The sequence below is a fragment of the Miniopterus natalensis genome, chromosome 7 (assembly GCF_054644295.1).
Source record: "Miniopterus natalensis isolate mMinNat1 chromosome 7, mMinNat1.hap1, whole genome shotgun sequence".
NCBI lineage: Eukaryota > Metazoa > Chordata > Mammalia > Chiroptera > Miniopteridae > Miniopterus > Miniopterus natalensis.
Genome location: NC_142087.1, coordinates 14,481,556 through 14,508,496, shown reverse-complemented (window position 1 = coordinate 14,508,496; position 26,941 = coordinate 14,481,556). Strand labels below are relative to the sequence as shown.

General features: G+C 55.8%; 2 protein-coding genes across 2 annotated transcripts; one reads left to right on the top strand and one right to left on the bottom strand.

Annotated features, from left to right (window-relative positions):
• Positions 1 to 421: 421 nt before the first annotated feature.
• MYLK2 (myosin light chain kinase 2) lies at positions 422 to 14,815 on the top strand. Its single transcript, XM_016200584.2, has 13 exons — positions 422 to 473; positions 944 to 1,012; positions 3,032 to 3,389; positions 4,300 to 4,601; positions 6,154 to 6,259; positions 6,815 to 6,908; positions 9,075 to 9,184; positions 9,267 to 9,408; positions 12,468 to 12,538; positions 12,657 to 12,785; positions 13,348 to 13,500; positions 13,639 to 13,771; positions 14,735 to 14,815. Exons 1-13 carry the CDS (start codon positions 422 to 424, stop codon positions 14,813 to 14,815), a joined length of 1,800 nt encoding a protein of 599 aa, XP_016056070.1.
• A 9,498-nt stretch (positions 14,816 to 24,313) lies between these two features.
• Positions 24,314 to 25,496, bottom strand: FOXS1 (forkhead box S1). The gene has a single exon (XM_016200585.2). The coding sequence runs from the start codon at positions 25,479 to 25,481 to the stop codon at positions 24,489 to 24,491; it is 993 nt and encodes a 330-aa protein (XP_016056071.2). The 5' UTR covers positions 25,482 to 25,496; the 3' UTR covers positions 24,314 to 24,488.
• Between the last annotated feature and the right edge of the window lie 1,445 nt (positions 25,497 to 26,941).

The following is a 26,941-nucleotide window of genomic DNA, read 5'->3' as shown; positions in this document are numbered from 1 at the left end:
CCTTTTCTCTTCCTGCCTGTTCCAACGCCACTCTCCCCCCAGTCGGTCCGTGGGAAGAATGCTGTGTCCTCTGAATGGGGGCCAAGAGTGACAGGTGGTGGCAGTCCGAGCTGCATGGCCCCTGGTGTAAGAGATCCTCTCCTCCGTCCCCGCCTCCCCTGCCCGAGCCCCTGCCTCCGCCTCTGCCCACCCGGCCCAATCCCTTACAACTGCCCCAGGACTGCTCCTGGGCAGCCGCTGCAAAACAGACGGCCACCAGGCTGCCCTTCTCTGCTCCAGGTACCTTTCTCCCCTCGGTCAGCTGGCCTGGCTTCCCCTCGGCCTGACAAGAGGCGGAATCCGACAGCTTGACACGCTTCACACTTCTTCCTGCAGCTAGAAAGACGCGTTAGTCCAGTGGAAGCGTCTGCCTCCCTACCTCATGGCGACAGAAAACGAAGCAGTGGAGCTGGGAACCCAGAGCTCATCAACAGGTGCCAAGCCGGGGCAGGAGGCGGAGGGAGGAGCTTGGGAAGGGGTATCTGAATGCAGGTTGGGCCGGTTCCTCAGTGGTAGTTCTGTGCCCAAGGCCTCTTTGCATGGTGTATGGGGACTCAGAAATCAGAATTCTCTCTGGGTAGCACTGGGCTGGGTCAAGAGCTTACGTGAATTCCTCCCGGAGAGACTAGGGAAATGTGAAGCTCCCATGGACAGCACCTAAACACAGGGCAAGGGATGGGGGGCATCCGGGCCCACCAGAGGACCAGAGCCTTCCATACAGGCCTCTGAGGTCCCAGCAGCCCATCTCTAGAGCCCGTCAAGTGGTCCTAGAGGCTCAGTGGGACAAGCATTTGCAAATTGTTGCCTTAGTGGGGACCTGGGCCCAGAGCCGGTCTCTGGCCAGCCTGGCTGGGGAAAGAGGGGAGGAGGGTGAATCCTGACTGGTGTCTCACCTCCTCTACAGACAAGGCACCTAAAGGTGCAGCAGGCGAAGGACCCCCAGCTTCAGAGAAAGACCCTGCCCCCCCAGACCCACAGAAAGAATCTGCCCCCCCAGAACCAAAGAAAGAACCTGCCCCCCCAGAACCAAAGAAAGAACCTGGCCCCCCAGACCCAAAGAAAGAGCCTGCCCCCCCAGAACCAAAGAAAGAATCTGGCCCCCCAGACCCAAAGAAAGAACCTGTTCCCTCAGACCCAAAGAAAGAAACTGCCCCCCCAGGCCCAATGAAAGAGTATGTCCCCTCAGACCCAAAGAAGGAACCTGCCTCCCCAGACCCAAAGAAAGACCCTGGCCCCCCAGACCCAAAGATGGAACCTGACCAAGATCCAAAAAAACCTGGCTCCTCAGACCCAAATAAAGACCTTGCCTCCCCAGACCCAAAGAAAGAACCTGTCCCCCCAGACCCAATGAAAGAACCTGCCCCTCCAGACCCAAAGAAGGAAACTGGCCCCCTAGAACCAAAGAAAGAATCTGTCCCCCCAAACCCAAATAAAGACCTTTTCCCCCCAGAGCTGAAGAAAGAACCTGTCCCCCTAGACTCAAAGAAAGACCCTGTCCCCCCAGACCCAAAGAAGGAAACTGTCCCCCCAGACCCAAAGAAGGAAACTGGCCCTCCAGACCCAATGAAAGAATCTGGCTCCCCAGAACCAAAGAAGGAAACTAGCCCCCCAGACCCAATGAAAGAATCTGGCCCCCCAGAACCAAAGAAAGAACCTGGCCCCCAAGACCTAAAGAAAGACCCTGCCCCCCCAGACTCAAAGAAAGAATCTGGCTCCCCAGACCCAAAGAAAGAACCTGCCCCCCCAGATGCAAAGAAAAAAACTGCTCCTCCAGACCCAAAGAAAGAATCTGCCCCTCCAGACCCAAAGAAAGAATCTGGCCCCCCAGACCCAAAGAAAAAGCCCGTCTCCCCAAACTCAAAGAAAGACTCTGCCCCTCCAGACCCAAAGAAAGAATCTGGCCCCCCAGACCCAAAGAAAGAACTTGCCTCCCCAGATGCAAAGAAAGAGCCTGTCCCTCCAGACCCAAAGAAAGAGCCTGTCCCTCCAGACCCAAAGAAAGAACCTGCCTCCCCAGATGCAAAGAAAGAACCTGCCCCTCCAAACCCAAAGGAAGAATCTGGACCCCCAGGCCCAAAGAAAGAACCTGCCTCCCCAGGCCCAAAGAAAGAACCTGCCTCCCCAGGTGCAAAGAAAGAATCTGCTCCCCCAGGTGCAAAGAAAGAGCCTGCCCCTCCAGACCCAAAGAAAGAACCTGGCCCCCCAGACCCAAAGAAAAAGCCTGTCTCCCCAAACTCAAAGAAAGACTCTGCCCCTCCAGACCCAAAGAAAGAATCTGGCCCCCCAGACCCAAAGAAAGAACTTGCCTCCCCAGATGCAAAGAAAGAGCCTGTCCCTCCAGACCCAAAGAAAGAACCTGCCTCCCCAGATGCAAAGAAAAAGCCTATCCCCCCAAACTCAAAGAAAGACTCTGCCCCTCCAGACCCAAAAAAAGAATCTGGCCCCCCAGATGCAAAGAAAGAACCTGCCTCCCCAGATGCAAAGAAAGAACCTGCCCCTCCAGACCCAAAGAAAGAATCTGGCCCCCCAGATGCAAAGAAAGAACCTGCCTCCCCAGACCCAAAGAAAGAACCTGCCTCCCCAGATGCAAAGAAAGAACCTGCCCCTCCAGACCCAAAGAAAGAATCTGGCCCCCCAGATGCAAAGAAAGAATCTGCCCCTCCAGACCCAAAGAAAGAACCTGCCCCCCCAGGTGCAAAGAAAGAGCTTGCCCCTCCAGACCCAAAGAAAGGATCTGGGCCCCAAGACCCAAAGAAAGAACCTGGCCCCCCAGACCCAAAGAAAAAGCCTGTCCCCCCAAACTCAAAGAAAGACTCTGCCCCTCCAGACCCAAAGAAAGAATCTGGCCCCCCAGACCCAAAGAAAGGACCTGCCTCCCCAGATGCAAAGAAAGAACCTGCCCCTCCAGACCCAAAGAAAGGATCTGGCCCCCCAGATGCAAAGAAAGAACCTGCCCCCTCAGACCCAAAGAAAGAACCTGCCCCCTCAGAATCAAAGAAAGACCCTGGTCCACCCACCCTGAAGAAAGGTGCCAAAGCCCCTGCCCCAGAGAAGGGGGATGGTGCCCTAGCCCAGCCCTCAACTAGCAGCCCGGGCCCTGATGGAGAAGGAGACTTGGGCGGGGGGCCTGCGGAGGGCAGTGTGGGGCAGCCAGCAGCCCTACCCCAGCAGACCCAGACAGCTGAGGCCAGTGTCAAGAAGCTCAACGACCGCGATGCTCAGGAGTCCCCGGGCAGCCAGGATCCTGGAGAGCCCAAGGAGCGCAAGAAGGCAGCAGAGGGCCAAGCAGCCGCCAGGAGGGGCTCACCGGCCTTTCTACACAGCCCCAGCTGCCCTGCGGCCATCTCCAGGTGAATGCCTCCCGCCTGGGAGTGGGGAGGGGTCCCGGGCTCTGTCCCCAGGGGTCGTGCTGAGCTCCTCTGTCCTGGGAATCATTGCCATCACGTTCAGGGCTGGATTGGGTAGTTCTGATGTTCAGCTACCTCTGTCCTGGGCATTGGCCGTACCTCCTTGTACCCTGGCATCAAGCAGGGATCTCACAGGAGCCTGGCGTGTCAGGCAGGAGAGGTCCTCAGACACTACCCAGGCCGAACCTTCTCTTCTGGGCACCTGGAGTCCAGAGTTCGCCTTACTCTGTGAACTTGGGTCTAGCCAAGGGTGGAACTGAGATGTCAGGAGGAAAGGCTAAGCCCTCTTCTTCGTCTAATTATCAGTATAACATAGAAAGATGACTAATAACAGATTGGTAGATCCTTACTAATACTTTCATAACTTACTAATACTTTTCATATAAAGCATCATTCTTGTGATGCAATCAATTTCACTTACCTGAATGCTAATCATATTACTGAGGTCATTAATGATATATTGTATACCACAATAATAACACAATATCAACTTAAATTTTATATTAATATCAATTGCATTGCCACAGTTTTTATGAGTCAAGAGCTATCTTATCTCCCTAATTATATCCATATAATGATTACCCATATCAACAATCCTTCTAAAGGTTAGTTATTAATTACCTATTACTGTGTTGATAGTCAAGAAAATGACCACAGTCATTTATGAAATACTAACACCCCTTGATTTTGTCTAAAGTGAATTTGGATGCATTGCCCTGTGCATTTGGGGTTGGGGGGCAGGATTATATTAGTTCCAGAGAGCAGATGAGGCTTTGGAAGCATGAAGACCTGCCGGAGGCTGCAGTGGGGCTGTGGCTGCTAAGGGCATCACCTCTGTGTTCTCACCTTCTAGCCCTGAGAAGCTGCTGGCCGAGAAGCCCCCAAATGAGACATCAGAGCTCATCTTTGAAGGGGTGCCCGTGGCCCCCGGCCCCACGGATCCCATGCCAACCAAAGCAGCAGCAGGAGGGAAAAACATCCTGGAAGGCAGCCAGAAGGAAGCAGGAGAGAAGGCTTCAGGCCAGGCTGGCCAGGCTGAGGTGCAAGGGGACACCTCGAGGGGGATCGAGTTCCAGGCTGTGCCCCCGGAGAGATCAGAGGTGGGGCAGGCCCTCTGTCTCACAGCCAGGGAGGAGGACTGCTTCCAGATTTTGGGTAGGCCAGGGGCAGGTGTGGGCTTGGGGCTGCCTGGGGGCCAAGGGAAGAGGGAAGCGGGATCCCTAAGTCTCTCCAGTTTAGAGGACTGAACTGCTCTGAGCCATGTCTCACTCGGGCTGATTCACCTAAGTGTCACACAACTCCAGGCAGTATGAGTTTCTAGATCCTTCTGATAGATGGGGAAACAGAGGCTCAGCAAAATGGGATGCGTGACCCCAAATCCATAGCTAGAATAGGACTTTAACCTGTTGGGATAGCCTGACTCCAGAGCTCACTTTTGACTTTCTTTTGCTTTGGCTAAAATGGGGCTTTGAAAAAAAATCAGGCAGGTTATTGGAGCAACACCAGTTCTCTGGGCAGCGGAATCTGAAGTCAGTCTGCGGAAGGACTAAAATGCCAGGCTTTGGTGCTTTAACTACATCGTGGGCCGGGCGGGGAGGGTCATGGGAGCCAGAGAGTGTTCATGAGCTGAGGAGCACAGGGGTGTGTGTGGAAGCAGTGACCAAGGGAGCTGGGGCAGGACCGTGGCGCGGCCTTACCTGGTGGTTTCTGCGGGGGCGGCAGGGCGCCCCGAGCCTGCGCGCGCGCGGCGAGCAGGGGAACAGGCCGGGCTGGGGGCGGGGTGAGGCGGGGTCGGGGGAGCCCCGAGTGCGCTGACAACCCCCGCCCCCGGGCCGAGGTGCCCCGGGACACTCGCCAGCCTGCCTAGTGAGCGGCACAGTGCCACCCAGACGGGGCGGGAGGGCCTGGCGGCTGGGCGGCGGCCAGGAGCCCGCCTCCCCCCCCCCCATCCCAGTAGCGGCGGTGACCTCCGCCCCGCCCCGCCCCGCAATCACATCCTCAGGGCGACGGGACCTGAACAACCTCCAAGGGCCGTCTGATTTATCACCAGCCCGGCTTCCCTGCGACCTCCTGCTATTTATAAAGAGGTTTCCATTGCCGATGATTCAGCCCGTCGGCGGCCAGGGCCCCAGTTCACCGTTGTTGTCACTAGGTGGCAGCCTCTCCCTACCAAACTCCATCCCTGCCTCTACTCCCCACCCCTGCCCATCCGCCCCTCCCCGCCCCTGGGCCCCGCCCAGGTTAGCCGCCCATTCCACAGGTCTGGCCCGCTTGTGGTGTTGTTTGAGGGGAGGGGAGGCAGATCCCATCACCTGCCCCATCAGGCATAGCAACCCCTATCTGGCACTCCATTACAGTTGCCCCTTTTTCCTCAATGGAAATGCAGAGAGCTTGGGATGCAGATAGCTTGGGGTGCAGATAGCTTGGGAGGGTCCCCTAGTCTAATGAGCCATCCTCCTTGTGGTGCCTGGAGTAGGTAAGCCTCCCTCTGTCAGAGGCAGAGGCCTCCCAAGGCCATTTTGTATGGTGGTGGCAGAGCTGAAATTGGAAACTGGGCTCCCTAGCCCCTGTCCTGGAGCCAGTTGTCCCCCAGGTATCACTCAGTGAACTTCTCTGGATGGGCTCAGGCCAGGCAGGAGGGGGTGGTTCCAAGGTGGATCCTCAGCAGCCCCTGGCACTGACTGAGATGGCTCTACTCTGCCTCCAGATGATTGCCCGCCACCCCCGGCCCCCTTCCCCCACCGCATTGTGGAGCTGAGGACCGGGAATGTCAACAGTCAGTTCAGCATGAACTCCAAGGAGACGCTGGGCGGGTAAGAGCTGGAACCCTGGGCCCCTGGAGAGCAACAAACCCCCTGGGGCTTTACATCTTCCCTGTGCAAGGCCCCGCCACACCCCATTGGACATGACCCACATGGACACAATTGCTTCCAGTGGTTGCACCTGTCATGTGCAAGCTGTCACGTGGCTGATGTCTAATCATGTCACTGTCACATAGACACATCATCAGCCGTTCAGTATTTCCTGTAGAAAACACACAGTATTTTCCTGTCTGTCTGTTTCAGACACTGCACTGATCCCTCAAGGTAATTCCTGCTTTGTAAAAAGCCCGGAAAGTTTCCTCCCCTGGGGTCCAGAACCCCAGGTTGTCACATCAGGGACCACCCTTCAGATCAGCCTGCACCTTCCTGTGCCCACAGTTTGTGTGGTTCAGCCATTGTCCTCAAAGTAGGGCTTCAGGAGGGAGTCAGGGCTAGCTGGGATGAGTGCCCCCATCTCATGGTGGGGACCCAAGTGGTCACAAAGCACAGGCCCTGTCAGCCCTTGCCCCTGAGAACTCCCTCACTCTCAGCCTCATGTCTCCGCAGTGGCAAGTTTGGAGCAGTCTGTACCTGCACAGAGAAAGCCACAGGCCTCAAGTTGGCAGCCAAGGTCATCAAGAAACAGACACCCAAAGACAAGGTAATGGGGGTGGGGGCTTGCTATGTGGGAGAGGGAGATCTTTGGAGTGGGAGGGCCTCTCACCTCCCTCTACCCATGTGTCTGTCCAGATGGACAGACAGACAGCCCTGCCACTGGGGCCTGATGCCCCTCAGTTAGTGAACTTATCCTGGGGACTTTCCCTTCTAGCCACAGGATATTCATACCCTCTGTTTTGGTCAATTCAACAAGTATTGATAAGTGCAGGCTCAGGGCCAGGCCCCATGCTGGGCACTGGGTGTCCAGAAGTGAAGAGAATGTGGTCCCTGCCCTCAGGGAGCACCGAGGTAAACAGGCCTGGTCCAGAGTTCTACCTCCAGCACCCAGCCCATGCCTGGTTCAGAGGAGGCCGAGAGCAGGGCCTGTGGAAGGAAGGAAGGAAGGAAGGAAGGAAGGAAGGAAGGAAGGAAGGAAGGGAGGGAGGGAGGGAGGGAGGGAGGGGGGAGGGAGGGAGGGGGGAGGGAGGGAGGGAGGGAGGGGGAAGAGGGGAAGGGGGGAAGGGGGGAAGGGAGGAAGGGAGGAAAGGAGGAAGGGACTCATGGAGTGACAGAGTTGGATGTATGAGGAGGTGATGACAACCTAGCCACCTGGCGTGGTGAAAGCTGTAACTCGGGAAAGCTAGGGCAGGGGCAGTGAGAAGGGGGCAGAGGAGGCTCCTGTTTCAGTCTGTGGGGTCAGGGAAGCTTCCTGAACTGCTGTCTCTTTAATGAAGGCTTTGAAGAAGGAGAGACTGTGAGAGGAGAGGCCTGAGTGCTGGAAATAGCAAGCAACTGCTGGGGACACTTGAGTTGAAGCTGGGGGAGCCGAGAAGTGAGGTTGTGGGCATTCCAGGCAGAGACCACAGCACGTGCAGAGGCCTGGAGCCCAGAAAGAGTGGGAGAAGCAGCTCTAGATTGCTTCTGCCCTCAACTCCCGGCATAGCTCTAAGCACCTTTGGGAGGCACGTATTTTCTATGTGACTCTGTCTTTCTCTGCCTCTTCCACTCGACAGGGCCTGGATCCATATTATTGACTGCTGGGTCCCCAGGTCTCTATCATGGACCTGGCTCACCGTAGATGCTCAATTCATTTGTGCTGTGTAAATTAACTTGAGGCAGCTATTGATTGATTAATTACCAAGCAATTTCTGTGTGTGCCATTCACTGTGCAAGGGAAATGTCAGTGAACTAAAAGAGCCCCTGCCCTTCTGGGCTGACATGCTAGAGAAGAGAAACAGACAACTAAAACGCAAAACGCAACAAAAAGCATGGTGTCAGGAACTGAGAAGTGCTAGGAAGAAAAATAAAGGCAGGTAAGAAGCAGGGAGTGTGGAGCTGATAAGGGATGTTGAGGTGGGAGGGTGAGGTTAGGCCTCTCTGAGGAATGTGTGTGAGGTGAGAGATGAATGAAGGAGTGGAGGGAGTCATGAGAGAGAAGAAGTAATTTGGGTGGCGATACAATGTTCTGGGGGCACAGTTCAGGGAGAGGCCTGATTTGTGGCATTTGCCAATTTCCATGGTGTAAATATTTCTACTATAGCTGATTTCAAACTACCAATGTGACAACCATCTTGCGAACTTTTTCAAAGTGACAGATAATGGTGGCTTAGGCTAGGAAGGCAGTGGTGGAGGAGGTGAGAAATTATTGGATTTGTAATCTAGTTTGAAGGTAGGGTCAGAAGATTTACTGATGGATTGGATGTGGGGCATGAGGAAGCATGATTAAGAGAAGAATCTGGGATTGCCTATTAGACATCCAAGGGAAATGGCAGTTGGGCAGTTGGAGATAAGAGTATGTTGAGTTCAAGGGAGTGCTCAAAGGTAGAGATAAGTATTTGGACATGGATCACATTCGGGTGGAATTATCTAGTCCTGGGGCTTGGGGAGAATGCCCAGGGAGAGAGTGTAGGGAGGGGAATGATGAGTGCGGGTGGGGGGGACTGGGCTCTCGGGATCCCAGTATTCAGTCAGGAGGAGAGGAAGAACCACAAAGGAATGGTGTTCCCACAGGAAGACCTGGGGGGGGGGGGCACAGGCTTGGGGTTGAGGAGAGATGGGAGGCAAGGAGGCCATCGAGGAGGAGGCTGGGCAGTGGTCCGGGCAAGGTCTGGAGGGTGGAGGGCAGGAGTGATGGCACTTGGATGGTCCCCCCGACTTCTTTGGTCCCCAGGAAATGGTGATGCTTGAGATCGAGGTTATGAACCAGCTAAACCACCGCAATCTGATCCAGCTCTACGCAGCCATCGAGACCCCACACGACATAATCCTGTTCTTGGAGTAGTGAGTGCCAGCAGTGGGGGCGGGGGGCAGGGTGGGGTGTCAGAGGCCCAGAAGCAGCCTGTAGAGGGGTCTGTGCATGCAGCATCGAGGGCGGCGAGCTCTTCGAGAGGATTGTGGATGACGACTATCAGCTGACCGAGGTGGACACCATGGTGTTTGTCAGGCAGATCTGCGACGGGATCCTCTTCATGCACGAGATGCAGGTTCTGCACCTGGACCTCAAGGTACGGGGCCTCTTGAAGTCAGCGCTGCAGCCGGCCGCCCCCCCCTCCCACCCCCTCATCCCTTTGTCCGTCCTTCCACCTGCAGGCTCAGAAAGGGTTTATCCGGAACTTTCTAAGTCCCAGCAGTAAAGAGTAAGAGAAAACAAAAGAAAACAAAACACAGGACTGGTCCTCGCTCTTAGGAGCTTCTAATCTAATACTAGATACTTGTTGAAAGTGTCTTTTGTGGTCCTGTGAACCCCAAGCTCGGTGCCTCCCACAAAGAACTCACTAAGAAGCGTTGCAAAAGCACCTACCTCCGGGCTGGGCCCTGAGAGACACTGCAAGTGTTTGTTTATTCACTTAACAAATATTTGTTGAGCCTACTTCTTGGGCAGCAGTGTCCTAGCGGGCGGAGACCCAGGGGTGAGCAAAATAGACCAAAATGCCCGGCCTCGTGAAGCTTATGCTCTAGGAGGGGAGTCGGAAAGACAGCGATAGGCCTAGTGTCGGTGCAGCAATACGGTGGGCACCAACGAAAAGTGTTTAATGAAAAATATTTGTATCCCTCTTCTGACCTTGCTTGGGCCTTGCACACAGCAGGTTAGGGCAAGCAGGAGATTTTATGCTTAACTGGTAGCGGCTGCCTGGAGCTTAGTGACCTCGGCTGCGGCGTGGGACAGGCAGGGCATCGGGAGCGCCCGCTAGCCCCGGTCCTTACGGCGGCTGTTACTGTGCCGAGGGGATGTGGCCAGGCGAGGAGAGAGCAAGTGCGCACACGGAGGTGGCGCAGTGCCCAGCAGCAAGGTGGACGGCACTTGCGCCGGTCCGTTTGATAAATCCGTGCCGAGCACCTGCTCTGCTGGTGCCCACTGCGCCTCGGGGGAGATGCAGGCGTTACCATACCCATGAGGAAGGCCAGGCCTTGCCCCATGGAGCCTGCAGGCTGGTGGGGGAAGCAGACATGCATAAAATAGCAACCGAATAAACAGATCATTTAAAACCATCAGAAGCACTATGAAAAAATGCATTAGAGAAATGGGGAGATGTGCAAGGTGAAACTGGGGGAGTGGGCAAAGCCCAGAGCGTTCCAGATCTGAAGCAGGCCTGGGAGCTGCTGCTGGCTACGCCTGTCCCGTGCTCGGCGGGGTTAGATGCTGCTCAGGCGGGCCTCCCACCAGCCCGTGGGGTCAGGTGTCTGCTGCCATCCCCACTGACAGGGGAGGAAGAGAAGGCACAAGGAGATGAGTTTCAATGGGGCCAGTATGGCAGAGGGCATTTCGGAGGCTGTTGTGATAAGCCAGGAGACAGGGTGGGGCTGGAACCAGTGGCTGTAAGGGGATGGGAAGTGGCCAGAGGATGGAGCATTCTGAAAATAGAGCCATTCTGATTTGCTGATGGTTTGGATGGAGGTTGGGGAGGGGGAGGAAGGAAAGAGTATGGGTGACTCTTGAGTTTCTGGATGGGGCTGGGTCATTGGAGCCTTGCCATTCCCCAGGGAAGGCCCGTTTCTTTGGGGTAGAACATGCAATGTCCTGGGAAGAAGCTCAACCTTAAGCTTCTGTATCCTAAAATGTGCTTTTTTCAGGATAGCAATAAGTTTCATCAAAAAAGGGCTTCACCACCAACTAAGTTGGGTGAACCATTTTCCATGCTAGGGCTTCTCAGAAGGTCTCACCTCCTCCAATAGGAGATCTAAGTCTGTCTTGTTTCCCCAAATAATTGTACCCTGGGACCTTTCTGTTCCTTCTCTGTTTTGGTGGGACACCTGGTGGAGCTATTAAAGTTGTAAGTGTCCTGCTCTAAGTGAATGCATCATTTGGGCCTTCAAGAAGTATGTCATTAGATGCCCACAGAGCCCGGAGGAATAATGGAACTGGTTAAAGGGCCTATCAGGCTGGCAAAGGCCCCCAGGGAACTGGAGACTTCGCAGACTCAGGGGTCAGCAGCAGCTCTGTGGGGCTGGGGCTTCTGCTGTTTCAGGAGGTGCTAAAAATCAGGAAATCAGGGTGCTTGTGCAAAATCTCCTGCCTTTTAAACATTGTTAACTACTTAAAATATTTCTGCCCTATAACCTCGGATTCATCCTGTGTCCTTGTGTTATATGAAGAGGACATAGAGGCCCAGTGTGGAGAGGGACTAGCCTTAAGTAACTTCATTCACACGCTCACCTTGCTTGGAATACAGGGTTCTGGGAACCATGGCTGAGCACCTTTGTTAGACACTGAGGGTGTGGAGCAAGGGGCCAAGGGAAGACCGTCCTTACCCTGGAAGAGCCAACCCACAAACACATTGTCTGCCTAGCCCCTTCACTGTAGAGCGCACTGTGGGTCCTTGCTGGCTGGCGACAGGCAGAGAGATATCTAGAGACCAGAACTGGAGTCAGACAGTCCTGGGGTCAAGTCCTGGCTCCATCATTTACTTGTTGGGTGACTGTGGCCAGGTCACTTCTGTGTCTGAGCCTCAGTTTTCTCAACTGTGAAATGGGGATGGAAAGTGACAGCCTCTGCCTCATAGAGCTATTGGGAGGATTGGGGAGTGAACATGTGGAAAGTGACTCCCACAGGGCCTGACATTTTGTAGGTGTGGTTGTCACCCCTAACTGGGGAGACAAGAGTAGCACATCTTAGAGCATGCCAGGAGCAGCATGAAGCCCCTCTGTTCCCAAGAGGCTTTCCCTGGGAGCCCTGAGCTGGTGTTTTCTTTCTCTGGTCTCTGGAGCTCCATGTACCTGGTGGTGGCCCTGGACTAGCCTCACACCCAGGCATAGCTCTCCTCTGCAGGCTTCAGTTTCTCCATCTTCAGAATTGCTAGAACACTGTTGTCCTTTCATGGCCTGAAATGAGGGAAAATACCTCCTGCAGTCATCCAGAAGCCTTGTGCTGTGTGGCCTCATCTGAATCCCTCTCGGGCCCTCAGGTTCAACATCTGGGCCTGGAGCAGGCGGGTCCAGGGTTCTTGGATGGGCTGCCAACTCTGGCAGCCTGGGTCTCTGGCTGGACCTGGGACTTGGGTGGACCTGAACAGGGAGGGAGGGTGAGCTGGGTCAGAGGCCAATCCAGGCCACCCCTTCTCCTCAGCCAGAGAACATCCTGTGCGTCAACACCACGGGCCATTTGGTGAAGATCATTGACTTCGGCCTGGCACGGAGGTACCACCTGGGGGGGGTTCAGGGCAAGCCTCTGAGGAGGGCAGAGGGCAAGGGGGGGGTGTAGAGTGTCTGGGAATGGACTGGGAGCTGTGCTCTGAGCATTTGGTCTCACTCTCAGGTATAACCCCAACGAGAAGCTGAAGGTGAATTTTGGGACCCCAGAGTTCCTGTCACCTGAGGTGGTGAATTATGACCAAATCTCCGACAAGACAGACATGTGGAGTATGGGGGTCATCACCTACATGCTGTGAGCCCCAAGAGAGCATGGTGTTCCTGGGGTTGGGGCACCTGGGTGGGCAGCTAAGGCCAAGACTGGCCTTGGGGTCTTGGGGGGTGGTGCCATCTCCTCACTCACTCAGTCAGGGATTTGCTGGGTGTTGGGAATGCTAGGGAGAACCAGGAAAGGGGAACTTCGTACCCATTTTATAAATTGAGAAACCAAGGCCCCTAAAGGCATAGCATCCCAGCCCAGGGCTCTGGACAGCAGATCTCTGATGACCCAGGGTGGGGGCAGAGGGATAGTGGACACTTTTTGTGCACTCACCATTCCTCTTCCTCACTGTAATGCTGGGAAGCTGGGATGATTATGCCCATTTTACAGATGAGAAGAGTGAGGCTCAGAGAGGGGAAGTGACTTGCCCAAGGTCACCCAGCCAGATTCAAATTCAGGTCTGTCCCCCGTGAGAGGCTGGGGGTCTTTTCAGCATCTGGTGCTGCCTCCTAGGATCTATCCCCACTCCCCAAACCCTCAAAGGTGACTTAGCATCTTTAATCTCACCTCTCTGCCCTCTGCCATCCCCTCCCTCCAGGCTGAGCGGCCTCTCCCCCTTCCTGGGAGATGATGACACAGAGACCCTAAACAATGTTCTATCTGCCAACTGGTACTTTGATGAGGAGACCTTCGAGGCTGTGTCAGATGAGGCCAAAGACTTTGTCTCCAACCTCATCGTCAAGGAGCAGGGGTGAGGCTCACCACAGGACATGAACCCCGTGTGTGCGAGCCCAGTGTACAGGCAGGGCGGGAACTGGTAGGAAGGCCAGCTGGGCTCCAGTGCCTGTGGCATGCCACCCACCCTCAGCATGCTACCTCCTCCCCACAGGGCCCGCATGAGCGCTGCCCAGTGCCTCGCCCACCCCTGGCTCAACAACCTGGCAGAGAAAGCCAAGCGCTGTAATCGACGCCTCAAGTCCCAGATCTTGCTTAAGAAATACCTCATGAAGAGACGCTGGAAGGTACCACTGGGCTGGGGGTAGGTGGAGGGAGGGGCTGCAAGGCAGGAAGAGCTCCTGGCACCAGATCCGGGGCCCCACCAGCCCTGCCTTGGCAGGTTCCATCCACCAGGCCTGGCCCTGTCTGGAAAACAGGGTTGGCTTTTCTCTCTTTGTCCTGGGCTGGCTCCTGACCCTCCACCCACCCCCTCCACCCTGAGGAGGGGCGTCCATCTGGGGCTCTGGCTCAGGAAAAGGTCTCTGACCTCATCACAGGCTTCCTTCCTTCATTTTACAGATATTTATTGAGCCTCTACTACTTCTAGGCACTGGGGATACACCGGTGGATAAGAGAGACGAGGATTTCTGTCTTTGTGGATTTACTTTTGGTGGGGGTGGGGGTTGGGAGATATTAAAAGGGTTAAGGAAGGGCTCTAAAACAAGAATGGTCAGAGTGCCAGAAGAGAGGTCGCACTTCTAGATGGGTGGTCAGGGAGGATTCCCTCAGAGGGAGAATGTGAACAAAGACCTGAAGGAGGTGAGGGGTGATTGGTGTGGTCCTAGGGGAAGAGTGTCCCAGGCAGAGGGAACAGCCAGTGCAAAGGCCCTGAGGTAGAAGCATGGTTGGCAAGTGTGAGGAAAAAGTAGGAAACTAGTACGGATGGAATGGAAGAATCGAGGGGGTTGTGGAGATGAGCTCAGAGAGGAGCGGGAGGCAGGGTGTGGAGGGATTCACCGGCCATGAGGAGGGGTTGATCTTTTACTTGGAGCGCCTTAGAGCAATAGTCTGGCTGACAAAATCTTTTGAATGAAGAAAGGAATCCTGGAGGATGCAATGTCATGGCTTCTCCTGTGGCCATTTTGAGCACTGCACCCTCCCTGGCATCTGGCCCTCCTGCGATAAAGGGGAATTAGGAGACACTCAGCTGTCCCATAGGTTCTCCCCTGCCCTGATGCTGACTGGGACCCCTCTTCACCATCCCCTAGAAAAACTTCATTGCTGTCAGCGCTGCCAATCGCTTCAAGAAGATCAGCAGCTCGGGGGCACTGATGGCTCTGGGGGTCTGAGCCCCAGGAACGGCTGAGGCCTGGATGCAGCTGCACGGTGGCCAGGGCTGAGGCCACACAGCCCAGAAGGCCAGAGCAGGAGGGCCAGTCCCCAGGGTGGGCTGGCCAGGACAAGGCTGCGCCAGGCTGGGAGGCTCGGGGCTCCCCACGCCCCCCATGCAGTGACTGCTTCCCCGATGAGAGCTGCCTCGGATGTGGCCCGAATCCATCCTGCTAACAAACGCCTCCCCAGACAGGGCTCCAGCTCATCAGCCACAGCCCCGACGCCACAGGCTCGTTGTTCCCTCCCCGGCCTCCCCTCTTGGAACTGCTGCCCTGGTGACCCCTGCTTGGCCCCACCTGGGCTTCCCTGGCCTGGGCTTGCTACTAGCTGAAGTGGGGGGGCTGGGGCCCAGTGTGTAGGGCTCCTGCGGTTGTGGATGGGAGGCTCTTGGCCGGGCAGGAAGGCAACAAAGCCGGTTCCTGAGGCCAGCTGCCGGGAGACAGAGCGGGCTTTGTGAAAGAGCATCTTCCTCCCCACACCCAACAGATAAGGCCTAGCACACCATCTGGCCAGGCCCACCCCCGCCCACCTTCCTGGTCGACCACCAACACACAGGAACTCCAGCGCGAGAGCACGCCCAGCCCAGGCCTGGCGGAGGGGGCAGGAGGGGGTGGGGAACACCAGAGACCACCCCCGAGCTTGCCTGAGGGCCTAGCTGGCTCCACCCAGCCACTCTGGGCCCCCATCCCGGGGGTCACACTCGGGCCTCCAGATGATGGAGTCAGCAGGCCCAGGAGGAGTGAAAAGGCCGTGGGGCAGCCCCCAACCTGCTCTCAGCTTGTGCCTTGTAAATAAATGTACAGGTTGGACGTGGCCTCCTTCCCTCTGCATTCGTTTGGGTGAATTCACAGGCGACTCCCATTCATTGAGAACTCCCGTGTGCCACAGCCTTAGCTGTGGCTGTCAGTCCGCAGTGCAGTGGCACCAGGGCCGCCTCAGGAGCCAGCCTGCCCAGGGCATGATCTGGGCAAGTGGTTTCCTGCTTTGTGCCTCAGTTTCCTCATCTGTGGGAGGGAGATCGCAGTGCCAGCTAACATTTATTGGGTGATTACTGTGTGCCAGGCTCTATTTAAGCATGTGCATGTATATGAACTCTTCTCAGAAAGGATATGCAGTAGATATTATTATTATTCCTATTACAGAGGGGGAAACTGAGGCTCATAGAGGGTAAGAAACTTGAAGACTCAACAAGTCAGGAGCTGGGGCTTGAAATGAACTTTTCTATCTCACAGAGGAGGGTTCTGCTCACAAGCCCACCCTGCTTCTCACCAGAGCAAGGCATAAGCGTCAAGCAGCGTGTTTGCTGGGCCTGCAGAGATGGGCTTCTCCGGGGAGACCTCGGAAAAGAGCTGTTCTCTGCTGGGCCACAGCCCACCTCACCACGGGCCTGCAATGCAGAGGAGCAGGCTCCATCTGCTGGGGTCGGCGGTGGGGCAGGAGAGCTTACCCTAAAAGGGTGCAGCTTTTCTGGTTGTGGGACACTGAGTCAGAAGTGAGACTGACCTAAGCGGGGCAGCTGGTCTACCTGCTGGAGGAATTTCTACTGGTTCCAGCAAGAATGGAGTGATAGCAGTTCACACGCATGGTGCATCTCCTGGATGTTGTTCCTGGCCCAGCTCTGTGTGTTCATGATCACATCGACTGCTCACAGTGACCCTGCATGGCGGGCGCTGTGTTGTGTCCATTTCTCAGATGGGAAAGCCAAGCCTCAGGGAGGGTAAGCCACTTGCTCAGGGTCATATAGTTAGCCAGTCAGTGGCAGAGCTAGGATTTGTACCCAACCTAGGCCCAGAGCCCATGCTCTTAACTTCTACACTGCCTGCCTCCTGAGAATCTTGGACTTGCCCATAGACAGAAACCATGACAGTTCATCCCCTCCCTCCCTGCCTCTATGGACATTGGCCTGATAGGTGAGGCCAGGGCCCTTACCATCCAGCAGGTGGGTACAGCGTCCTGCTATAGCAGGTGCCGCATGGGGTGGGCAACTCTGGGGTCTAAGCCTCGTGGGGTTTTCAGCCAGGGCTTGGAGGGACTTGGGGAGCCTGGCTTGAGCTCTTGGTGGGAGATGAGTTGATGGGCAAGACCCCCATGGACGTGGATCCCTGCCTTCCTGTCCGCCTGCCACCTGCCAGCTGGGCCAGGGCTGTGGTTTCCTCTGAATTTTCTCAGCCTCACTGGCCCCCACCCAGGCTGAGCTTTGGCCACACAGCATGATGATGAGGAATGAATCACTGCTGTGGGGTGGGGGGAGGAGGAAATGAGGTCTGGTGAGAGCAGAGATTCGGGGCCTGGATCCAGCTGGGGAAACCGAGGCCAAAACGAGGAAGGCCTCTCAGCAGGGACAGCAACAGCTGGAACTAGAACCCAGGACCCCTGACTCCCAGCACAAGCCTCAATTTCCTCCTCTATAATATGAAAACCTCAGCTCCGCTCTCCTCTGCCATTCCTAGGACCATGGTGACAATCAAGATATGGGACTGGATGCTCATTCACCATATTTCATAGGTTCAGAAAGGGAAAGTGACTTGACGAAAGTCACATAGCAGATTGGGCAAGAAGCCCACCCAGAACCATGGAATAGGGCTGATCACTGCCTCTGTCCCCTTCCCCTCCCAGGAGTACATCTCAGAAAACTCTTTTTGATTCATTAGATACCTCCTTTGGGCCTCCCCTGGTCCCTGGAGGTAACAATATGGATGGAGAAATGGGGATTCAGAGAGATTTTGCTCCCTTCAAGGGCCATGGAGTGCACCTAGGAAAAAGCTGGGGTGGCAGCCCCTAAAATGGGACTGAGTCTCTGCCTCTCTGTAGGCCTGGCCCCAGCAACGTAACTAGAGCTCCCATCCCAGCAGCCTCAGGGCAGCAGGGAATAGCTTTTTCACCCTAGGAGCCACCCTGATGGAAGGAGTGCACCCTCAGCTGGTTTGGGCCTGCCAGCTGGAGCCAGGGCCAGGGCCAAAGCTCTGGGTCTGGGGTTCTGCGAGTCTTGGATGCTAGGCTCTGACTGTCCCCTGCCCTTTACTTGGTGTCCCCTGCCCGCCATGGTGCCTGGGTTGTGGGCTCCTCCTGCACAGTGCCCAGCACATGGCTGATGCCGTGACCCTTCTTCCTGGGGCCAGAACCACAAACTCCCTCTGCCTCATGTCCTGGGCTCTCTTCGCGGGCTAAGAAGGGTTAACAGCCTCAATGGGACAGCTCCTCCTGGTTGGTCCCAGCCCAGAGAGCGTTCCTTCAAGACTATTTCCTGCCTCTGGGCCTTGGCCAAGCCCACAGTGACCACCCCATGGGTCTGAGGCTGCATCTGGTTTGGATTACACCAGAGCTGGTGACGTTGCCTTTTCCTGTCTGTGTCCAATGGCCTCAAATTCCACTGGCCACCTTGGACCCAAGAGGGCAGCGGTGGGAAAAGATTCAGCCAGTGACAGGCATGCCTCAAGGGTGTGAAGCAACCAGGGCGGCCTGAAGAATGTGCCCACCTGGACCAAGCCCCCACTCCTGCAGCTGCGCACCACCTGTTCCTTCCTTCACTCTAATAGGTGTTATTTATTGAGCACTAGGCTCTGTACCAAGTGATTCCATGTATGAACTCATTTCATCCCCACCCTATGAGTGGGTATTTTCATTACCAGCATTGCACAGAAGAGGAAACTGAGGCACAGGAAGTTTATGGACTAGTCCATGAATTCCCAGCCAATAAATAGTGGATGCAAAGCCAGCAGTATGACTTCCGACACATCCAGTCACCTCGTGGTTAATTGTTGAGTCCCTGCTCTGGGCCTGGCCCCAAGCTAGAGCGTGGAGATGAATTAGTCATGGCTCCCACCCTTGGGGGAGTTCACAACCCCTGGAACCCCCATGGGTAGGAGGTTGGGGATGGCAGTGAACCTGGAAAGATATGGAAGAAGACACTAACCCTTATTCTCTCTCCAGTGAAAGTGACAGCCAAACTGAGAGCCAATAGGAGCAGGGTTTTTCCAGATCAAGGGAATAGGGGGGTCCAGGCATAGGGGAGTCACAAGTCCAGAGACTTGGAGCAGAGAACGAGGTTGTCTTGGAGCATTGCAATAAGGCTTTTGCATATGATGAAGCAGGAGATAAGACTGGAGAAGTTGGCAGGGCCTCAAATGCCAGGCTGGATCGGGGCAATAGGGAGCCATGGAAGGGTTTTGAGCAAAGAAGGGGCATGGTCAGATCTGTGGTTCAGAAGGATCTCTGCAGCCAGGGAGGTCAGTGAGCGGGAGAGAGAGATTGGAGACAGGGAGACCAGAGAGGGGCTGAGCCATGTCTGCTTGAGAGGCTGTGAGAATTATGGGGACAGGAGGACGGAGATGTGATTTCATACACCTCTCAGGAGACAGGCTGGTGACAGAGAAACGGTGCAGGAGACTGGCTGGTGACAGAGAGACTGGGTGCAGGCCAGACAGAACAGGGTTCTAATCTTCTCTGAGCCTCAGATTCCTGTCCATGAAATGGGGTAATAATAGTACCTGCCTCCCAGAACCAGTACAAAAGTTACATGAGCTGTGTAGAGCCGGCACAGGCTGCTGACCTTATGTTTGCCCCACAGTTATTTCTCCAGCTCCTACTATGTTGCAGACACTGTTCTAGGTTCTGGTATAAGCAGTCCATTGACAAAAACCTCTGGCCTCATGAAACTTCATTCTGGCGGCGAGAACTCTAAAGAGCAATAATGAATTTAGAATGTGTTGGGTGGCTGGGGATATGGTAGTCAGGGAGGGCTTCCCTGAGGGCGTGAAGGGCATGGGGGAGCGAATCCCGAGGGGAGGGCAAGAGGAGGTGAAGCCAGGTCACACGGGCCCCAAAGGACCCGGGCTTTTGCTCTGACGGGGCCAGGGAGCCCTCTGAGATTTAATCCATGGCAAATGGATGAGTGGCTGACCGGGACTCCACTTGTCCCTCAGCAAACCTTTATTGAGGGCCTGCTCTGTGCTGGTGACCGGCTTAAGGAATTGGACACGATGAGCGAGGCAGACCCAACCCCTGCCTCCTGAAGCTTACGTTCCGAGGTGAAAATGCAATAAAAAGTGAATACACCAGAAATGCATACTCCCACATTGCAGTAGATGCCAGGTGGAGGAAGCAAATGAGGTGCAGAGAAAGAAAATAATCTGGGGGCACCTAACAGATTGGGGAGAGGGGCTTCTTGGAAGAGGTGATATTTAACTTGGGCTCTGGATGTGGAGTCAGCCAGTGGGGAGGGAGCATCCCAGGTGGATCGGGGTCTCATTTGTATCCGAGAGATCAGTGCACCCAAGGACTGTGGTCAGGAGCAGGTGGCCCTGGCCTTTCAGGGGGCACCAGGCTGTGTTCTGGCTGGCTCAGGCTGGCTTTTAACCTAGAACTGCTCCTTCAGCCCCATGGGCTGCCTCCCTGAGTTACCAGCCAATTACCAGTAGGGCAGGAATAAGGGGTTAGGCACTTCCAGATCTGCTGGAATAGAGGTTTTGCCACATGCAAAGGGAGGGGAAGAGGGGACTGGGCTGAGGGTACAAGGCCCTCCAGCAGAGCTCTTTTATGTTCCAACTTGGAATCATTACTCCCATTTTACAGATGAAGAAACTGGAACTCAGAGAGGTGAATTCACTTGCTCAAGGTCACACAACAAGGAAGGGGAGATGTCAGGAATTAAATCCAAAACGTTGTCTACATAAGTCTTCCTCCCCTGCATCCCCCCACCTCCATAGTAGCTTGACCTTCTCTTAGAGGTAAGTTAGTTTAAGGGCCCAAATATTTATTTATTGTACTTAACAATTGTATCACAGTTTCCATGTTAGACTCTGTTGTAAGCACTTTGCAAATATTAACTCATGTAATCCTCACAACTACCCCATGGGATAGGTACTGTTAATGTCCATATTTTAAAGATAAACACAGAAAACCATGGAAAAGGAGAGTGATTTGCCTAAAGCCACACAGCTAGGGACTGATAGAGCTCGGGTCTGAAACCGGGCATTTGGGCTCCAGAGCGCTTGCTCTTAGCCGCTGCACCTACCGCCTCTGGCAGCCTAGCCTTCAGGGAGATGGGAGCCTGTGTGGGGAGGAGCCGTTTTGGCTGAGGCCTGGATTCCTGGATTCTGCATACTCCCAGCAGGGGGACGTCCCAGGCTGGCTGACATGGCCTCTCCCTTCCTTCTTCCTCATCACTTGGTGGCCTCTGAGTCCCCCGCCCTCCGAGGAGGGAGAGGGTCTCCCCACCCCTGGCCCAGGGGCTGCCTGGGGTGTGGGAAGGAGTGCTGAACTCTGGGCAATGGAATGCCAGAAACCAGGGAAGGAAACGGGTGGGCGGAGAGCTGGAGGGGAGATAAGATGTGGAGGGTGGAGGAGCCGCTGAGGAAGGCCCAGCCCGTGGGTGGGGTGGCCTCCTTGGGGGCAGGGAGAGCAGAGACCAAAAGTCCAGCAGGTGAAGAACTTCCTGACAGTCCTTTGGAGCTGCTCAAAGTCAGGGGGTTCCCTTTTCCTGGAACCCCATGTGATATGCACCGCTTGGTGTAGAGGGGATTCTGAAATCGAGCAGGAGACGCCCTTTCAACTCTGATATTCCAAGAATCTGAGCTGCTGTGATTAAACACTCTGGAATATTCTGAAATACCACTGGTTTTACCGTTTTGAATTTTGATTTAGCAAGGTGACTCAGGACCTGTTTTTGCTCTAACCTTCGAGGAGGAGTGGGGGCTGTGATTCCCCTCTCGGTTTCAGATGAGTCTGCAGTGAAAAGGGTCCTTGAAGCAGAGTCTGATGGGATGACCCTTGTCTGCAACAGCTGAAAGCAGCAGAGGGGGACCATGGGTAGGTAGAGAGGACAGTAGGTAGAGCTTCCACCTTGCTGTGTGGCCGTAGGAATGTCACTTGCCTTCTCTGGCCTCAGTCTCCCCAGCTATGCCGAGGTTACTCTCTGGATCGGCCCAGCTTGGGCATTCTGAATCTCTGCTAAGCACTGTCCACCCCCTTCAGGTGGGGGTGGCCAGGCAGGAGCCAGAGGGTGTCTGTTGGTCATGGAAAGAATGTGAGGGCAGAAGGCCCAGTGGGTGGGGTCCCCAGGCTGGGCAGCAAGCAGAGGGCAACATGAGATCATGATGTCTGGGCCTCCTGGTCCAGCACCTCTGGGGATGAGATCTCCTCCAGGCCACCCCCAGGTCACACCCTCCTCTGGGATCCAGACTAAAAAAGTCAGGCTGTTCCCTTGCTCCCCCACTCCCCCTGGGGCAAAGGAAATGAAACCAGGGCCAAAGAGGTGGGCGCTGGTCCAGTCTTATATAGCGAGTCCAAGGCAGGCACTGAGCCCAGGGTCCTGCTTGGGGATTGGGACTGAGGGGGGCCTGTCTTCACTTCTTGGCTATGTTGGGAGCCAGAGAGGGATGTGGAGAACAGGTTCATGCCCAGAGCTGACTCTGCGCTCCTGGGTGTGGGTGACTCTTTTGCATGTTTCCCCAGGGCAAAGGGTGGGTAGGGGATATAGCATTCTTCTCGCCAAGCCCTCACCCCAGTTCAGAAGCCAAACGTCCTCGGGAGGGCTGGGCAGAATGCAGAGGCTTGGGCTCCCGGAGGCAGGCCAGCTTCCCCATCCTCATAATGGTTCAGGACACAGGCTGGGAAGGGACTAAGGTTACCGGGTCTCCACAGGAATGCACCCCAGGGAACAGTGTCTGGCAGAGAAGCCTCTTTCCCTGACCCAAGTGAGAAAGAACCCCCACTCCTCTGATCTGCTTGTCCCTGTCTCTAGGACTGTCTGTCTCTGTGCATCTCACACACACACACACACACACACACACACACCCTGGGACATACTGACCCACACAGGCACACACCGTTGTACGAACCCACACAAGGACATCCTTCCCCTCTCCCCATCCCTGTCCCCACAAACAGGACCTTTCTCTCCTCGCCTTTCAGCTATGAGGCTGCCTGACTGCGATAGGACAGACCCTCTCTCCTTTTCCCCACCTCTCAATGGGTTCCAGGCTGGGGTCCAGCAGGCATGGGAGGGAGGGGCCCCACAGCTGGCCAGGCACTTTCTCAACCCTTCCGGACTCAGTTAGCCCCCACCCTGCAGGTCCCCTTTCCACCCTGGCTCTGGAGTCTGTGGGAACCAGACAGTTGGGGCTGTCCAGCCGGGCTCGCTTCCTCCCAGGCCCCAGGGGACCTCCTGAGGGAGGAGGGAGCAGCAGAGACTGAAGTCGGTGTGGCAGCCTGCCCAGGAAGGGCCTTTGGAGGGGACTGGGCTGCCTGCCCGATGAAGGGGTCTCCAGCCCCTGGATGTTACCTTGTGGGACATAAGACCCCCTAGGCCACTACACCAAAGACCAGAAAGGGGGTTCCTCAGTGTCCTGGCCCTTCTCTTCTCTCCCTATACCCATGATCCAGATGGGGGAACTGAGGCTCTGGAAGGAAGCCTCAGCAACTCTGGTATTAGGGGTGTGGGGACAATGAAGTTTCAAGACCTCAACTCCCTTCCTCTGATGGGGATGACAATACATCCATTTCTCCTGCTTCCCCAAGGGGGAGCTAGAGAAGGCCAAGGGTCAGAACTCTGTCACTTCTGATCTGTACCCAGGACAGCCACTCCCCTTCCCCATGAGAGAAATGCTTTCTTAAAAGGTCACCAGGAGAGCTCAGCAAACTGGGACTCAGGGAGGCCCCATTCGTGTGGGAGATCCAGACAAGAAGGTTGGTGCCTGCCTTCTGAGCCTCGAAAGGCATAGCAATGCCTTTCTACCACTGGCATCTGACCGCCCCCTTCTCCCCATCCCCTGAGAGCTCCTTCCCGATACCACCAGCTCTGCTTCTACTCTCTGTGGCACCCCTGCATCTCTCTCAAACTGCAGGTCAGGGGCTTGGGGTAGAGTACACAGACCTAGTTATGATTTCCTCTCTGCCACTCATGTGCCATCCGGAGTTGAAGTTAGGAGGCCCAAACTCTCCAAGCCTCAGTTTCCACCAATGTAAAATGAGGATATCATTCCATATCAAACAGAATATATATATACATATACATATATACATATATATATAAAGAATGGAATAAATGTCACAAGTTGTCATAGTTATTCTGACTGCTCACGATGGGGGCAGCTAAGCCACAGAGTTTGGGATTGGAGAGCCAGCCCCTGAGGCCAGGCCGGCCTCACTCCCTGCCTGGTATCGCTCATGGCTGCAGCCCTCCTCTCTCTACTCTAGTCCCTGTTTCCCCTTCCTCTGCCTTCCTGGGAAACTCCCTGAGAAAGTCCCCAGAAGAAGAAGTCTTCATGTGGAATGTTTCCATCTGGGGTCTCTCACCCCCGCACATAATCCCACAGCCACAGCCACCCCGCACAGAATTAGACATCCCGGCCCTTAGCCCCCAACCATCCAGCAAGCTGACCCTCATCATCACACTGGCTTTATTGGCCCTGAGAGCCACAGAGTAAACCCAAGGGGGCTCTGCTTCCCCTCACCCCAAGTCTGTCCGGAGGCCCTGGGGGGCTGGCTGAGTGTTCACCACTCCAATCTTGGCTTCCCATCCCAGTTGTCGTTGGCTTGCCAGACCTGGGTCCTTTGAGAGCTCCCCGGATCCTAGAGTCAGGCTCAGCCTGGAGGGTGTAGTGGCAGGGACTGCCCAAGGCCAGGCTGGCTTCACTCAAAGAAGAACATTCCTGGAGTCCGGTATAGGCAGGGGGTCAGCCCCAGTGGGTAGCCAGAGCCTCCCTGGACAGGGAAGCTGCCTGCAACCCAGGGCTCCTTGGGATCAGCTGTCAGGGGCAGCGGGCCCCGCAGTGAAGCTGGAGGGGTGGGAGGTGCAGGGGAGGGGGCTGCTGAGGCCAAGAGGTGTTCAAAGCCTGGGTCTGCGCCCATGCAGAAATTCAGGGCCTGCAGCCGGCACTGGTAACTGCTCCCAATGCCCGCCTCGGGGGTCAGGATGGGTGTAGGGGCCTTGCTAAAACCCTCGGCCTCAGAGAAGCTTGCAGGAAAGCCAAAGGCTGGGCATGAGGAAGGTGAGGTGGCCATGGGGAGCTCCCCCGAGCCTGTGGGCTTGGGTGTGGGCATCTCTTTGGGCTCCGCAGATGGCCGGGGCCTGACATCGGTGGTTGCCGGGCACATGCTGGCGGGCAAGGCCCCCACCAACCCCCCAAAGCTTAGGCTTTTGGGCTCCGGCAGCTCCGGCAGGAATGGGCACTGCCTGCCAGTCGTAGTATCGGGGACTCCTGGGTCCTGGCTGGTCACTCTGAGGGGTCCTCGGCGTGCCTTGGCAGGGCCCTTGGTGCCCTCGGCACCTGCCCGCCGGGTGAAGCGTCGGCGTCGGCGCAGGAAGCTGCCGTGCTCGAACATGTCGTGACAGTCGGGGTCCAGCGTCCAGTAGCTGCCCTTGCCTGGTTTGCGGTCATCGCGAGGCACCTTGACAAAGCACTCGTTGAGTGACAGGTTGTGGCGAATGCTGTTCTGCCAGCCGGGCCGGTTGTGGCGGTAGAAGGCGAAGCGGCCCATGATGTAGCGGTAGATGCCACTGAGTGTGGCCCGCTGCCCCGGGGAGCTCTGGATGGCCATGGCGATCAGGGCTATGTAGCTGTAGGGGGGCTTGGTGGGCTCGGCTGCAGGGGCCAGGGGCCCGGGCGGGGGCTGCTGTTGCATGCTGGCTGGGCTGGCCTGGCTCACAGCTGCCGAGACCACGGGAGCCAGGCACTGCATCCAGGGCTGGTGTCCGGCACGGCCTGCCCAGGCTGGTTAAAAGGCCCACTGGCCCAGCCTCCCAGCCTGGAAAGGCAAAAAGGGGTGGGCCCGCCAGGCTGCCCTCCCTTCCTCCCTCGCCCCCCTCCTCCAAGGCCCAAGAAGGGCGGGCAGGAGAGGCCAGGATTGGGAAGCTTTGAGCAGCTGCCAGGGGTGAGGAGTTGGGAGGGAAGGGACTGAGTGAGACCCTCAGCCCACATGTGCTGGGTGGTGGTGGCTGGGGAAGGATAGGTTGTGAAACTGAGGGAGACAGAGACAGAAACAAAAAGAGATAGAGGCAGAGATGTAAAGAGACAGAGATAGTGAAAGGTAGAGACATAACAAGAGACAGAACCACACACACAAAGATAGAGGCAGAGACATGGAGAGACAAAGACAGAAAAACATACACACACGCACACGCGTGCACGCGCGTAGTCTACAGAAAACGTTAGAATTACTGAAACAGAGGAATAGAGAGACCTACAGAGATAGAGAGTAAAAGGAAGAAACAGGGAGAGACACAAGTACAGATACAAGGGAGGGAGGGGCAGAGAGACAGAGACGGTCATCCCTGATGAGAGACGGCAGAAGTTAGAATCTGAACTAGAGAACTGGGAATCTCTGTGAGAAAAGCCACCAGGGCTTCTCGAGTCCCCACCTCCAGGTCCCCTTTCTCCTCTCCTCCTCTCCCAGGCCTGTGGTCTGCTTCTCCCCACAGTGCAGGGCCCTGAGGTCACACTATTTGTTCCCTGCTCTCCTCTCACTAGGGTGTATGAGGATGTGGGGCGGGGCGGCTAGGACGATGAGGAGAGCCGGCCAAACCTGGTCTGCTGAGCCCCCGCGCCCTCTAGTGGTGTGGGGAGGACGGACATTTGGGCAGAGACATTCCCCCTCCCAAGAGGTGTCTCCAGCAAGTCCCTGACCCTGGCTGAGCCTCAGTTTCCCATCTCTAAAGTGGAGCTGGCAACTCTTCATCTGTACGAGCTGTGGTGAGGAGGCAACAGGCTTCCTTACATGGAATCCAGCACCCTCTGTGAGCCTAGCGGAGAGTAGGACATGATGAGGACTGTCACTGAACTGAGGCTCCCCGCCGGCTGCAGGCTTGGGTCAGGGGTACAGCAAAGCCCAGGACAGACACTCGGGCCTTCTGAAGGATGGGGCAGCCTCCTCCATAATCTCCCAACCACAAGTAACCAAGTCAGAGGGTACCTACTGTGTGCCACTCTTCACGCTAGGCCCATTCACCTCCCTTCTCCACATTTACTTCTCAGACCAACCCCGCTCTAGAGGCCTTCAGAGCTTCCTTTGGATAGATGAGGAATCTGAGGCTCAGAGAAGTAAAGTGACTTGCTTAAGGTCACACAGCTAGTGAATGAAAAAGC

What these genes read in the sequence shown, in the direction of transcription:
- MYLK2 (XM_016200584.2), top strand. Translation starts at nt 422, where the DNA reads ATGGCGACAGAAAACGAAGCAGTGGAGCTGGGAACCCAGAGCTCATCA. An exon ending in TCCAAGGAGACGCTGGGCGG is followed by an intron (nt 6,260 to 6,814) that starts GTAAGAGCTGGA and finishes ATGTCTCCGCAG; the next exon opens with TGGCAAGTTTGGAGCAGTCT. An exon ending in ATAATCCTGTTCTTGGAGTA is followed by an intron (nt 9,185 to 9,266) that starts GTGAGTGCCAGC and finishes CTGTGCATGCAG; the next exon opens with CATCGAGGGCGGCGAGCTCT.
- FOXS1 (XM_016200585.2), bottom strand. Translation starts at nt 25,481, where the DNA reads ATGCAACAGCAGCCCCCGCCCGGGCCCCTGGCCCCTGCAGCCGAGCCC.